We start from the raw sequence: 12933 nt of genomic DNA, 5'->3' as shown, positions 1-12933 counted from the left end.
TACCTGCTCACCAACCTCGTCTTTGGCATTGGCATCCCCAATGTTGCCATCCACAAGAACCACCTGAGAGCTATCATTGCATAGAAAGTTTTCTGCCCCCTGGATATGGGGTTTCGGGAAAGAGATCTCCTCTTTCCTCATCTCTGATGATAGGCAGAGTTGGTAGGAATAAGGTAAAGTTCCTTCTTCATAGTTTGGTGGAAATATGACTTGCGCCTTAGAAAAAGCATTAGGTTCGAAGCATTGGAATAATTTGGGATTTCCTGATTGTCGAAGTTTCATGACAATGACCAGTATCACCGTCAGGAGGAATAAAAATGAGATCAATGCCAAAGCCAGCACCAAGTAAAACTGTAGGTCAGAATGATGCTCTGTGTCACTGGATTGCCTAGTCATTTCCGGAAGTGCCTCTTGAAAGTTCTCGGCAACCACAAGGTTGAGGACCACAGTAGCTGAGAGCGGAGCCTTCCCATTGTCCTTCACCAAGATGACCAGCTTCTGCTTCACAGCATCTTTCTCCAGAAGGGCTCGTGACGTCCTGATCTCTCCTGTGTGGGTCCCAATGGTGAAGAGGGCCGGCTCTGTGGCCTGCAGCACATGGAAGGAGAGCCAGGCATTGTGCCCAGAGTCCGCGTCCACAGCCACCACTTTGGTCACTAGGTAGCCTGGCTCTGCTGAGTGAGGAACCATCTCAAACAAGGCAGAGCCCTCAGCGCCTGGAAAGGGATACAGAACCCGAGGGCTGTTATCGTTCTGATCCAAAATGTACACCCACAGGGTGGTGTTGTTGCTGAGAGAGGGAGAGCCGCCATCTTGGGCCTTCACTTGGATCTGAAACTCCCTGAATTGCTCATAGTCAAAGGAGCGCTGTGCATAGATAGTTCCCGTCTCAGAGTTGATGGAGACATAAGAGGAGAGAGGCAGCTCCTCCATGTTGCTGTTGAGGATGGAGTAAGTGATACGTGAGTTTCGGTCCAGATCCGGGTCCGAGGCTTTGAGGGCAAAAATGGAGGCACCTGAGGGATTGTTTTCTGGCACAAAGACACTGTAGGTTGATTTTTCAAAGGCAGGGGGGTTGTCATTGATGTCTGAAATCTGCAGGGAGATGGTTTTGTTGGAGGAGAGAGGGGGGCTACCTTTGTCGGTGGCTGTGATTGTGATGTTGTATCCTGAGGCTTTTTCTCTGTCCAATGGACTGTCTGTGAGAATTTTGTAATAATTGTTAGATGAGGATAAGATTTTAAATGGTACATTACCTTGTAGATGGCATGTAATTTTTCCATTTTCTCCAGAATCTTTATCCTTTACATTGATAACAGCAATTACTGTCCCAGGAGCAGAATCTTCAGGAATTGGACTAGATAAGGAGGCAAGAATGACCTCTGGGGCATTGTCATTCTCATCAAGAACCTTTATTTCAATTTTACAGTGAGCCACTAATCCTCCTCCATCTCTTGCTTCTATTGCCATAGTGTACTTTTCTGTCTCCTCAAAATCAAGATTCTCCGTATTCATAATTATTCCATTTTGTGTATCTATCCTAAATTTCTTGGAGACTTTTCCTGGTACTTTACTGAAACTATAACTGATCTGACTATTTGAACCTTCATCACTATCAGAGGCTGCAATCTGAAGTATGGAAGACCCAGCAGGGGAATTTTCCCTCACACTGACCTCATAGACCTCTTGAGTGAAGACTGGTGGGTTGTCATTGGCATCTGTGACATTAATCCATATCTGGGCAGTCCCAGTTTTCCTGGGTTCACCCCCATCCAAGGCCGTGAGGATCAACCTAAGGGAGTGATCACTTTCCCGATCCAAAGGTTTCTGCAGCACCAATTCTGCATATTTATGCCCATCCAGACTATCTTGAACCTCCAATGTGAAAAATTGATTTTGGCTTAACTGGTAATCTTGAAGGGAATTCTTCCCAATATCAGGATCTTCAGCTTTCCCAAGGAGAAATCTGGCACCTGGCAATGTGGATTCAATTATTTCAAGCCTTATATTGTCATCCAGGAAATGTGGTACATTGTCATTAATGTCCTGAATTGTTACACTTACATGGAAAACATTTAATGGATTTTCAACTAAGGCTTCAAGATTAATGAAGCAGTGTGTGCTCTCTCTGCACATCCCCTCACGGTCTATCCTCTCATTGACATACACATTTCCATTTTCAGCACTGATAGTGAAATATGGTTTTTTACCTTCAGAAATGATATGCAGGTTTCTATTCCTCAGTTCTCTGGCATTCAGTCCCAGATCCTTCGCAAGATTTCCCATAAAGGACCCCTTTGCCATCTCCTCAGGAATGGAATAGTGAATTGACTCTGAGATCTCCCAGCAGAAGGAAGACAATAAGAATAGAAGCAAAATGTGGCTTCTGAATGCCCTGAAGCTTTCTCTAGGAATACCTTCCATCCTCATCTCCATTCTCCTGCTAATGAGCAGGTGAGCTAATATATATATTTGTCCAAAATACAGGTATTCAGAAGAATAAGCTGATTCACTTGATATCCCTCTCAGTTTGCTTGTATCACATTTGTTTTCTCATCTTAGTAACAGCAGGCAAGTCTTTGTAGTCTGTTCTTTCTGCAGCTGGTCAGTAGCAATCTGACAGTGCCTCCCTAATAGCTCTTTGATTCCCAAATTGGCCAACAGCGGCACTGTGAGTTCCAACTGAAGAACTACAAGTGAATCAGCTCTAAGAATAAACCGGAAGAACTGAAATATATGCTTTCCCTCTCCATAAAAAAACACATTTTAATACTTTGAAAGCAACATTTAGTTACTAAAAGCAATTGTATTATGTATTACAGTAGTAAGTTCTTGACCATATTGATGGATGTGTACAACTCCTTCAGGCTTTTAATGTTTTCAACAAAATATGCATCACAGGCCATTTGCAAGAAAATCACTTTATATACAGAAAATATTATATTTTACTTAGATGAAAGTTCTGGATTTAATCCCTTATATTCCCTTCTTTTTTAAAAAATAATAATTGCTTTAAAAACATATCCACACTTTTAAGATACCTTATTTAAAAAAAAAACAGGAAAGGATCACTTTTTGGGTAGATTCTGTCCAATAAAGATGATCTGTGTTAATGGGATTCTTGTACCTGAAATGTTTGATGCCAATGGGCAATTTTCTGAAACTCTTCCCTCAAGAGCAGTAGTTTTTTTTACTTTGACTACTCACGTTTCAGTACATTTTCCAAATAAGGGAGGAAATGTGCCACTAACAATTAGGTATGTAGATGCATATGCAGATACTACAGCTTGCCAACATGGCAAAGGTGAACACATTTATACTACATCAATCACCAATGCATTGATCCCTACAAACGTGAGATGGGAGTGCCCCTTAAATTCACACTCCCCGACTCAAACAGCTGAGAATTTCTCCACCTGTGCAACTTGATGGCCCCTAACACAAGGATGAAAGTGAAGAACAAGCAGGAGACAAAAGCCACTGCAAGGACCAGGTAGAAGGTGAGGTCAGACGGAGGTTCTACAGGAGCTGAGATGCTGCTCAGGTCTGAGAGGATTTCAGGGATGGTGTCAGCCAGCACCACAGTCAGAGTGGCTGAAGCAGAGAGAGGTGGCTGCCCATTGTCCTTGACTAAAACCACCAGGCTTTGCTTGAGGGCATCTTTCTCCAAAAAGAAGAGGGCTGTCCTGACCTCTCCCGTGTGGAGCCCCAGAGTGAAGAGCCCTGGCTCAGTAGCCTTGATCAGCTGGTAGGAGAGCCAGGCATTCTGGCCAGAGTCAGTGACCTCTCCCATCACTTTGGTTACTAGATATCCTGACTCTGCCTAGTGAGGAATCCAGTAGGTATATATTATCTAATGATCTTTTTGTAGATATGTTGGCTAAACATTGGTGTGTTGTCAATAACATGCAGACAAAAAATTTAATCTACACCATGGAAGGATTTTCCCCATCTTATGCTGTGTGATTATCAGGTGATGAACAGCTGTTTCTTCATGATTCAAATGCCTGTCCTCGGCTAATTTTGCATGCTGACCACTGTCAGCTGCCATCTGAATGTCAAGGGGAAAATGGCTGTTACTGAGTTTATATCCCTGGAGGGAATTTTTGCCCAAATCAGGATCATGAGCTTCATAGAGTGGAAACTGGGATCCTGGTGCTGTGATCTCACTGATTTCTATCTTCAATTTCTCTGAATGCACAGTAGGAGCATTGCCATCAATAGCTATTTCCACCTTGGCTTCAGAAAGTTTTGTAATATTCTCAAAATCTCAAAGTTTATCAGGCACTTCTCTGCCTGAGCACAGATCTATTTCCCCCCCTGCAGTATACCAATGTCCATTGTTATAATTCAAAACCAAATACTGAGTCCTACCTTGATAAATAATGTGGACTCCATTCTGAGAGCTCCTTTGCATCCATTCCCTGGTCCTTTGCAATATTTCCCACCACAGAACCTTCTGGGTAAGGCCTTGCCAAATGGTAATAAACATAAAATTGAGGGTTGCCCCCCCCCGCAATACTGCAGGCAGTTTCCTATTGCCATTTCTGCTCCAGTGATTCTGTTTAAGTTTGAGTGAATGTTGCCCAAACTGAAAAAGAACCCACCTCTAGATACAGGTAGGTAGCCGTGTTGCTCTGACGCAGTCAAAATAAAAATAACAAATCCTTCCAGCAGCACCTTAGAGACCAACTAAGTTTGTCATAGGTATGAGCTTTCATGTGCATGCACACTTAGATGGGATTGCTCTGATGCTATTCAAACACAGTGTTTGATGATCTCTTACTTGCTCTGAAGCAGTTGATCTAGAGAAGAAGACCACTCCTGCACTGCTCAGTCTTCATTGACAGCAACCCTCAGAGACTCAAGTCAGAAATTGCACAGTTTGAGTGCTCCTTTTCAAGATTATACACATTTGCACTGATACAGCTGCTTCTCATTCTGGTGTTCTTGAAGCTACAAACATGAGTTTGACCAAACTGCGGGAGGCAGTGGAAGACAGGAGTGTCTGGCGTGCTATAGTCCATGGGGTCACGAAGAGTCGGACACGACTAAACGACTAAACAACAACAATTGTTTCAGGAGATCTACTACAATTATAAAGTTTCTACAAGGGTAACCATAAGAGGAGCAGATGATGGAACTGCCTGTGCTAACTTAGAGAAACAAAGATAGAGATAGGAAACAAAGCCAATTTGCAAAACTATGTTTGAAAAAAGAAGGTTCAGAACCAGAAGGTAGATTTATGGTGAACATTAGAAGAAATTTTCTAGTCGTAGGAGAAATTCAGACATAGTATAGAACACTGTGCCACATCATTCCTTGGGTATTTTCATGAAAAAAGTTATAAAACAATCTATTAAGGAGTCTTGGTAAATCTGGGGTACATTGTCTTAGATTAGTTTACTTTCTCTTTCTCTTTCCTACAACATGACATTTTGATTCAGTGGGGGAACACTGGGGAGAGCAACACTGAAAGAAGAGTGGCCCAGAATGGAATTCATTCTCTTGTTGATCAGGAGGGGTGGAATTGTGAGAGGAAAGAGCACCCTCTCAGGCCACATCTCCTAAAAACACAGAAACCTATGCTTGCACCATATAACCTGCTGCTTCTTCCTGCTGTTAGTTAATCAGTTAATCCTACTTCCTTACTCATAAGCACTGATAAATTAAGATCTTCACTAAAAGTATCACACAGAAGGAATGTATAAGAGAGCATTTTTGGATTACAACTCTGAAAGTGTGTTTAGGGGGCAACATGTTTATGTTAAATGCTCTTAAGTATCTGCTATGAGAGAATGGCCAGGATTGGGATGAGATGGTGGTTTCATTGGTTTGATGTTGCCTCTGATTCCTGGAATAGGATAGGTAGGTGTAGTAATTCTGCTTCTTGGGAGAAAAGCAATGACAAACCTAGACAGCATCTTAAAAAGCAGAGACATCACCTTGCCGACAAAGGTCCGTATAGTTAAAGCTATGGTTTTCCCAGTAGTGATGTATGGAAGTGAGAGCTGGACCATAAAGAAGGCTGATCGCCGAAGAATTGATGCTTTTGAATTATGGTGCTGGAGGAGACTCTTGAGAGTCCCATGGACTGCAAGAAGATCAAACCTATCCATTCTTAAGGAAATCAGCCCTGAGTGCTCCCTGGAAGGACAGATCGTGAAGCTGAGGCTCCAATACTTTGGCCACCTCATGAGAAGAGTCCTTGGAAAAGACCCTGATGTTGGGAAAGATTGAGGGCACTAGGAGAAGGGGACGACAGAGGACAAGATGGTTGGACAGTGTTCTCGAAGCTACGAACATGAGCTTGACCAAACTGCGGGAGGCAGTGCAAGACAGGAGTGCCTGGCGTGCTATGGTCCATGGGGTCACGAAGAGTCGGACACGACTAAACGACTAAACAACAACAAAAACAAAAACAAGGTGTAGTAATCATGTGACCTGATATTTTGCTGCCATAAAAGTTTTGTCATAGTGCATTCAAGTTGTATGCAAAAACTACTACAGTAAGTCTGGAACACATCCGGAGAACAATTGCAAATCCAACCAAATGAAAGGTTTGAGCAGGGTTTTAAAGACAGGTTTTAAAAGGAAACAGTTGTAGATGGTCTACACAGAAACATAGGAGGATGCAAAAAAGAAATAAAATTGAATCCATGTAATGAGTCCTCTTTTGCCAGGACATGTCCTCTTTTTCATCGGTATGTAAAATGAGAGTCATCATTTTACATACATTAAAACATTAGTTAAAAGTAGAGGTTGGCAAATATGTCTTCTTTTTTGTCTTCAAAATATGGCAACCCAGGAAGATAAAAAATGATAAGAGGACCACAAGAAATAAATGAATGGAACAGAGATGGATCAGGTGGACTAAGTATTTCAAGAAGAAGAATAATTGACAGAGTGCAAATAGAAGAAGAATGGCAATAGAATGAAAAATTGTAAAACAAAATTATAATTTAATGGCAGTATGCCATAAATAGAACTTCCGGTATAGATGAGATGTGTCAGAAAATGGAATCACAATGTGTAGTTTTTGTTCTTGCTCTTCCGTTTTAGCCTTATTTTGATTTACAGTATTTATAGCACACTCTTCATTGAATATTTTCAGTCCCAATGACTTGAGTCCACTAAAGTTTATACCATAAAAAATATGTTTGGTTTGCATCCAATACTTATGTTTCTTCTCCTCTCCCCTCCCTGCAGTCCTTCATCTGCTCTGGAGGGTCCCCCAACTGTCCTAATAAACAGTATTTAAGAGATCAGCTTGGTCCTACAACAGTGAAAATGGCAAAGCCCAACCCCTACCCCAAACGAGGAAGAATAGCAGCATGCCGACCATTAATTTTGATGGGAATCCCATAAAAACTTCCCATATCCTCTTCCAGCCCACAGAGCTCCAGCTTACAACTACGGTAGCTGCTCTATAGAGCTTAGATAATTTGAAGGCTGCGTGATGAGAGAAGAGGGAGGGCAGGAGAAGGCAAAGTCACACATAAAATGATGGCCAGCACATTGCCATTTGTGTGCACCTGAGGATATGGCAGGAAAGAGGAGTGGAAGCAAGCAAGAAGCTTGCATACAGATGCATCCTAAATATAATTATTCTTAAATTGTTCAGCACTTCTGCACACTACTTCTGGAAACCTCAATAAAGCTACTCCTTACACACATCATTACTTTGAAAGTCCAAGACATTGCAGTCTTATACATATTCACTTCAATTGGGCTTGCTTTTGAGTAGACATGCATGGGATCCTACCATTAACTTCCAACACCATAAATATCACAAAACAGGTTTAGTTTTTCAACTGAGTAAAGCAAAGCTACTTGGGTCCAATGCTTAGATATTTTTGCCTTGACACTGTAACCTTTACTCTTTCATCATGCATGAATCAGTAGATGGTTCATGAGGGGCCCAATAAATAAGGCTGAGCAACTGCTTTCCAGATTTAAATACCTCATTTTCCAGTAAACATATATATCAGACAAAATGAATTCTTCTCCATATAGTTAATGTTTCGGTGTCAGTTATGGTAAAAGATCATGCAGTGTGCAATGCAAAATATTCTGGAATAAACCCTACCTTTTCATCATTCGCCATCTCAGAGTGAAAATTGTTTCCGCTGTTGCCTGTAAAAGGCACAGCAGGTTTCTCACTGCCAAGAATATTGTCAACCATCTGAACATTGGGTGTCAGGAAGGCAAACTCATTCTTCCTGGTCTCAGAAGACAGACACAGCTGGTAGGAATAGGGCAAAGTCCCATCTTCAAAGTTGGGTGGGAAGATGGCCCCATTCTTGGAATGGGGAACAGGACCAAAGCACTGTAGGAACCTGGGATGCCCTGATTGACGGAGCTTCATGGTAATGGCCAGAATGACAGTCAAGAGGAACAAGAAGGAGATCACAGCTAAGGCCAGCACCAAGTAGAACTGCAGGTCAGACTGATACTCCGAGCTGCTGGGCTGGCTCTTCATTTCCGGAAGGGCCTCCTGAAAGTTCTCAGCAAACACCAGATTCAGAGTAATGGTGGCCGAGAGAGACGGCTGCCCGTTATCCTTCACCATAATGACCAGTCTCTGTTTCACAGCGTCTCTCTCCACAAAGGGCCTGGCAGTCCTGATCTCTCCAGTATGAGACCCAACCGTGAAGAGTGCCGGCTCAGTGGCCTGTGTCAGGTGGTAGGAGAGCCAGGCGTTGTGTCCAGAATCTGCATCCACGGCCACCACCTTGGTGACAAGATAATCTGCCTCGGCTGAACGAGGCACCATCTCAAACAAGGCTGAGCCCTTGGCTTCTTGTGAGGGGGACAGGATACGAGGGCTGTTATCATTCCGATCAAGAACAAACACCCTGACGGTGACATTGCTGCTGAGAGGGGGAGAACCCCCATCTTGAGCCTTCACTTGCACCCGAAACTCTCTGAATTGTTCATAGTCAAAGGATCTCTGGGCATAGATGGTGCCAGTCTCTGAATTAATGGAGATATAGGAGGAGATGGGAAGCTCCTCAATGTTGCTGTTGAGGATGGAGTACGTGATCCGTGAGTTCAGGTCCATATCAGGATCAGAGGCCTTGATAGTGAAAATGGAGGCACCTGAAGGATTGTTTTCTGGCACGTAGATGTTGTAGGATGGTTTCTGAAAAGTAGGGGCATTATCATTGATATCTGAGATCTGTAGTGAGATTGTTTTGTGTGTGGAAAGAGGTGGAGTTCCTCTGTCAGTGGCTGTGATTGTAATATTATATGCAGGAGCTATTTCTCTGTCCAAAGGACTGTCTGTCTGGAGTTTGAAGTAATTGTTAGATGAGGGAAGAACTTTGAAGGGTAAATCACCGTTTAAGTAGCAAGTAACCTTTCCATTATCACCACTATCTTTGTCATTCACATTGATCAGAGCAATTACAGTTCCGGGCAGAGAATCTTCAGGAACAGGGCTGAACATGGAGGCTAAAGTCACATCTGGGGCATTATCATTCTCATCAAGCACAGTTATTTCAATATTGCAATGTGTCAACAATCCGCCACCATCTTTTGCTGTAACCATCATTGTATATTTTTCAGTTTCCTCAAAGTCCAATGGATCTATAAGAGTGATTGTACCGTTGACTGGATCCAGTCTGAATTTCAATTGGAAATTTGCTGGTATATTGCTGAAATGATACCTGATTTGGGCATTTGTAGCTTCATCTTTATCTGAGGCTGCAAGCTGAAGCACAGGGGATCCAAGGGGAGTATTCTCCCTCAAACTGACCTTGTACACCTCTTGAGTGAAAACAGGTCGGTTGTCATTGGCATCAGTAACATTAATCCGTATCTGGGCTGTTCCAGTTTTTCTAGGCTGACCCCCATCCAAGGCTGTAAGGATTAAGTGGAGGGTCTGTTCATTTTCCCGATCCAGTGGTTTATTTAGTACTAATTCTGCATAACTATTGCCATCTTTTCTCTCTCTAACTTCCAAAGTGAAGTACTGATTGGAGCTCAGCTGGTAATCCTGGAGAGAGTTCATCCCAATGTCAGGGTCTTCTGCTTTCCCAAGGAGAAATTGTGTGCCTAGCAGAGTAGATTCAAGGATCTCTAAATTGATATTGCTATTCAAGAATTGGGGTGCATTATCATTAACATCCTGGATTTCTACTGTTACATGGAAAACATTCAGCGGGTTTTCTACCACAACTTCAAACTGAACAAAGCAAAGTGGATTTTTGCCACATATCCCCTCCCTATCAATCCTGTCATTTACATAGAGGTTTCCATTCTCTGCAGTGATACCAAAATGCTGCATTTTAGCCACAGAGACAGTGTGCAGATTGCGATGTTTTAGCTCTTTGGTGCTCAGTCCCAGGTCCTTGGCGAGGTTCCCCACAACTGAACCCTTTGCCATCTCCTCAGGGGTTGAATAATGAATCTGCTCTGATGCAGCCCAACAGGTAAAAGACAAGAGAGAGAGAAGCAGTACTTGCCTTGTCAGTGCCCTGCCATTCCCTGTGTGCCTTCTCTCCATCTGGCTGGTTCTCTCAAAAACAGGCTGCTTCCTTTTCTCAGTTTCCTATGCTCAGGCTCTCACAATGATGAAGGAAACAACATGAGGTATCACCGAGGAAGAATAAACTGCAAAGCAAAAGATATTTTTCCTTCTCTGCAAGAGTTCCCTGTCTCTGTGTTATTCAGTTGGCTTGATCTGACTAGCAGTGATGGGAGTTACTGCAGTCTAGGAAGCATCAATGGATCTCTATCCTCTCTCTGGCTATCATACTGGCCAACACTGACACTTGGAGGACTACTGAAGGAACTGCAAGGAAAAGCATGTTCACCATAACAGAAAGATGGAGCTAAAATAATGTACGGTTCCACAATGTGAACTTTCTCTTTAGCCAATTGCAATGTGGAGCATTTGAAAAAGCCTTTCCTTGTTTCACCTTTGTTCAGCATATTTATTACTTATTACTTTTATTGTCCACACCTTCAGCAACAAAGGGAATCCAGGGTGGGGTACAGGTCCCAAACAGCAATATAAATAAAATAAAAATAAAACAAACTACACTCATAATAGAGACCAACTACGTTTCTTATTGGTATGAGCTTTTGTGTGCATGCACACATCTTCTTCGTGCATGCACACGAAAGCTCATACCAATAACAAACTTACAGTAGTTGGTCTCTAAGCTGCTACTGGAAGGAATTCTTAAATTTTGTTTCGACTATGGCAGACCAATACAGCTACCTACCTGTAACTACACTCATAATGTTTGGTTACGAATGGATTTCATTTATTTTCTAACTGGCCTCAATCCAGCTCCCTTTCAAAATGGAATTGGTGGCTCTGGCAGATTTTCATTATTCCCCTTACACATACATGTAAAAGAAGCACGAACTATCCCCTTTTAAATGCAATAGAAGGCCCTTTGAGATACTAGGTGTGGATAAACCTCTGGATAATTCCCCCCCGCTTCATTCAGTTCCCTTCAGCAACAAAGTAAAGAATGGGCTCTATTTTCCCTGTTACTCCTCAGTAACCTCAGTTCATGGTAGATGTGGGCAGAGACGGCAGTCAGAATTTTGCAGATATATTCAAAGGAAGATTCCTCTTTTGCCTTCCTTGTCAATAGCTTCTTCATGCACTAGGACTTTGACTGAGGGGACTGCAGCTCCCAGAGGAGGACAGTGGCTCTCTCCAAGGTCTTCAGCAAAGGGGTCAGAAGACAGCAGAGGAACACAGAGGCTAGAGCTACTTTCAGTGGCTTTTTAGATAGTACTGTGAAAATTGAGATTGCGTCTGGGATTGCAGTTTCGCTTATATGAAGATGATACTCACGTCCACTTTTTATTGGTAATATGGTGACATTGTTAATATTGTGGAATGTTCTAGCACAGTTATAAGCAGTATATTTAACCTTCCCCCACCATATTATATATCTGTGTTGCACAAATAAACTGTGCCATTAATTTGAAGCAGAGAATTGAATCCTGTCATGGTAAACAGTGTGGGGTGGTTCATGGTCTGAGAGTTCCTTTATCACCAGTAGTTGCTGATCCTTGGTGATACTTCCAAGTGAAGAGCCTTCCTCCATTTCCTCAGGAAAAAAGTGGTGAATCTTCAAAGAGTGGTAATGACTTGCCAATGTTGACAGATACAAGAGACAGAGTGGTAAAAGAATTGTAAGTTTCAGGTGTTAGAAGGGAGATATTCTGGTTCTGAGGTATAAATAGAACCAATGTGAACAATCTTGTTAGCAGATTTTATTGAAAATATGCCATCGTGGTCTTTAGGAGGTAGCTCACTTTGGATGGTGGGGATAGTTTGAGTTGTAATTTCCTGTCAATGGCTAAAGCAATTCTGCATGACACCCCCATGCAATTTCAGTGAACAAGGAAACTCTCTTTGCTGCTCCTAAGACACATCATAGAAATGCAAACGGGCCTTGTGCCACGTTCAGACATATTCAGCAAGAGCTTGACATTCTTTATAAAGTTTTCTAACTCCATGCAGAACTGAGAGATTTTCATTGCTCTCACAGCTTCTCTAATTCATATTGAGAAAGCTTTTTTAAAATCATACAAAATATAAGGATGATAAATATACAATTACATGTGGCTTGAGCTAACCGGAGGCAACTATAGCAGGACACACATCAAAACTACCCCCCTCCCACCGTTGGGACATTGCAGAGTTATGTGGCCACTGCCAGATCCACAGCCCTGCTGTTCACATTAGCCATGGCAGAATATGGGGATTCAGAATGACCTGGTCCGAGTCTGTTGCATGACTGCAGTGAGACTGGCTCAGGATACAGCAGCTACTGGACTAGCTCAGCTATGCCCCTACTCTCAGAATGCCCCTCTTGCACATCCAGAGGTGGAAGGTGATGTAAGCTGAGTCGAGAGAGCCAGGCAGGGGGACACCTCTGCCTAACCCAACCCCGTTCC

The 12933-nt window shown here is 42.7% G+C and overlaps 1 protein-coding gene across 27 annotated transcripts in view; it reads right to left on the bottom strand.

Annotated features, from left to right (window-relative positions):
• LOC118079302 (protocadherin gamma-C5) overlaps nucleotides 1-12933 on the bottom strand; it is a 274853-nt gene that overhangs the window by 68376 nt on the left and 193544 nt on the right. The window contains exon 1 of one of the 27 annotated variants that reach the window (XM_060278102.2): nucleotides 8090-11077. The exons of 25 other annotated variants lie outside the window; for them this stretch is intronic. In XM_060278102.2, the coding sequence (XP_060134085.2) occupies nucleotides 8090-10510 (2421 nt within the window). In that variant the 5' untranslated portion in view covers nucleotides 10511-11077. Of the gene's footprint in view, nucleotides 1-3; nucleotides 5837-8089; nucleotides 11078-12933 lie in introns of those variants that run through there. One more of the 27 variants, XM_060278107.2, reaches the window with a different exon arrangement.

Source organism: Zootoca vivipara, chromosome 8 (assembly GCF_965207765.1).
Source record: "Zootoca vivipara chromosome 8, rZooViv2.hap1.1, whole genome shotgun sequence".
Lineage (NCBI taxonomy): Eukaryota > Metazoa > Chordata > Lepidosauria > Squamata > Lacertidae > Zootoca > Zootoca vivipara.
This window is presented reverse-complemented; position numbering and strand designations above follow the sequence as displayed.